Raw genomic sequence first — 2,224 nt, 5'->3', positions numbered from 1 at the left:
GATGATCATCCCGCTTCTTCCGTTGCTCGCCAACCGTACTGATTAAGAAACTACACAGATGATTATGTGACCGTTATGTATGGCGTATGCGACTCATGTGCGCTTAGCAATTCTCACTGACTAATCATCCGTCCCTTATCTCCTTTCTTCTGGAATTCTTGAAATAAAAAAAATCACCTCGGATTGTACTACCACTATCAGCACTCAGCGGTTGTCACTGTTCACTTAGGACTAGGAGCCCTGCCGAGCCGAGCCAAGGCACTGGAGCGGAGCGAGAGTGACGTCCACCCTTTCTCTCTCCCTCATCCTTTCCCCGACACACGTCATATCGCCTCGCGCCCTCGCCACGCACAAAACCAACGGCATTTTTTTTCTTCTTTCCAGGCCCAGCCGCCTATCCACAGTTCACTACATGCTGTCCCGGAAACCGATGGGCCCGCACGTCGGCGTCGGCGTCGGCTGCCAGCCAAGGTACAGCTGTGCCCCGGATGAGAGGAAACGAGAGGAGAAGAGAGATTGAGGAAACGGAAGGGAGAGAAACCAAAAAGGAAATCGAGCTGGAGATCGCCCGCTTCTGTTGACGCCACCGACGCGCGTGCGCCGAATCGCTCGCTTGCTCGCGTACCCAGTTCACCTCCATTTCTTCTCGGCTGCAGGTTTCACTGTGGTGTGGCTAACTAGTAGTATACCCTTCTTGCAGAATTATGCCCGACTCCGACTGTAGCATACTCCTAGATCTATGCAGCGTACTCGGCTTGTTTCTGCTTGTGACAAAGAAAGGATGAATGAGAGTAGCAAGAAGCAACCAAGAGGAAGATAAAATCATATAGACTATACTCCAATAAATCCACATACAGTGTGAAAAAGGTTAAAACCAAACCGAAAAAATCCCTCCTCTCCCTACCCGCAGATGCATCAAAACGTCCAAATCCAGATCTTGACGCGGAGCTTACACTTTGCGTCCGTCGTCGCCGACCCGCCGCCTCCGGTGGAAGACGACGACAGCCTGATTTTTGACCGGGTCGGCGCAGGCGCCGCGGCCACGATGATCGGCGCCGGGGAGGGCGCCGGCTTGGCCAGCCCCGCGCTGAAGCCACCGCACAGCACACGGACGCTGATGCGCTTCGACTTGAACTGCCCGATCTGGAAACCCACCTTGGAGTCCATCTCCACTGACATCGCATGGGACTTCTTGGATCTGAGACTGGCCGCCTGCACGGGGTCCACCGTCGCGGCCGCCGCCGAAGCCGACCCCTTGATGACCGTCGTGTTGCGGCTGGGGTGGAGGAAGCCCGACACGGTGCCGTCCCCGATGTCCGTGCCGTCGGCCGCGAAGGCAGCCCCGATGTCGCCGTACACGAACGCGATCTTCTCGTTGGGGTTGCGCGCGGTCACCGTGAACTCGATGCGGGAGGTGACGGAGTCGGAGTCGGAGACGTTCAGCGCCGCCAGACGGAGCGACGTCACGGCGAAGGTCGGAAGCTCCGGGTGGTAAATCACGTAGAACACCCCCAACGCTATTGCTCCAAGGAACACCAGCCCCACCAACACCAGCGTCAGCCACAGGCAACACGCGCAGCACCACCCGCGCCCGCTCCGCCGACGGCCAGGTGGCGGTTGCATCGGCTTCGGTCGGTACATCGGCGGGGGCGGGACGCGACCGGGCACCATGGACGGAGGCCGAGGTGTCCCTACGCCGCCGCCGTTCGCCGTGCCGTTGGCGGACCGCGGCGCCGCCACAGGGACCGGCTTGGAGGACGGCCCGTACGCCCGGTCGCCCATTTCTTGGCCTCTGCTGCTTCTGCTTGGCTTGGGGAAGGAGAAGGGGAGAGTAAAAGAGACTGGGGGGAGAAACGCGAAGAAGAGGGGCGCAATAAGTGGACGCATTTATATATACACTGTTATATTGTGCTAGATGTGTTTGCTTGCTGGTCTAGGCATTCTCAATTTCTATGGCCACTCACTTTCTTTTGCAAGGATTTCCCCCTTTTTATTAGTTTCTTTTCACCCTTTCTATCTTTTTGTTTTGTTATGGTCACTCACTTTTTTTTGCTGGTCGAGGCGCAATAAGTGGACGCATTTATATATATACTCTTGTTTGCGCTTTTCTCAACGTACTAATGTACTTTGAAAGGTGCTCTGCTGAAATGTTTATGGTTTAAATTCAGATGCTCAACAATATTTGGTTAGATGAAAAATTCAAGAAAGTCATTGTGTTGTTATT

The 2,224-nt window shown here is 55.3% G+C and overlaps 1 protein-coding gene across 2 annotated transcripts; it reads right to left on the bottom strand.

Moving 5' to 3' along the window:
• Window positions 1-348: 348 nt before the first annotated feature.
• Window positions 349-1,876, bottom strand: LOC123078435 (NDR1/HIN1-like protein 6). Of its 2 annotated transcripts, none has more exons than XM_044500943.1 (2): window positions 954-1,876; window positions 349-761 (listed from the first exon to the last, which is right to left on the bottom strand). In XM_044500943.1, coding segments are annotated over exons 1-2 (831 nt in total). In that variant the 5' UTR covers window positions 1,783-1,876; the 3' UTR covers window positions 349-759. The 2 variants fall into 2 exon arrangements, with proteins under 2 accessions (XP_044356878.1, XP_044356877.1); XM_044500942.1 differs by having other exon boundaries at window positions 905-1,875.
• Between the last annotated feature and the right edge of the window lie 348 nt (window positions 1,877-2,224).

This window comes from Triticum aestivum, chromosome 3D (genome assembly GCF_018294505.1).
Source record: "Triticum aestivum cultivar Chinese Spring chromosome 3D, IWGSC CS RefSeq v2.1, whole genome shotgun sequence".
Classification (NCBI taxonomy): Eukaryota; Viridiplantae; Streptophyta; class Magnoliopsida; order Poales; family Poaceae; genus Triticum; species Triticum aestivum.
This window is presented reverse-complemented; position numbering and strand designations above follow the sequence as displayed.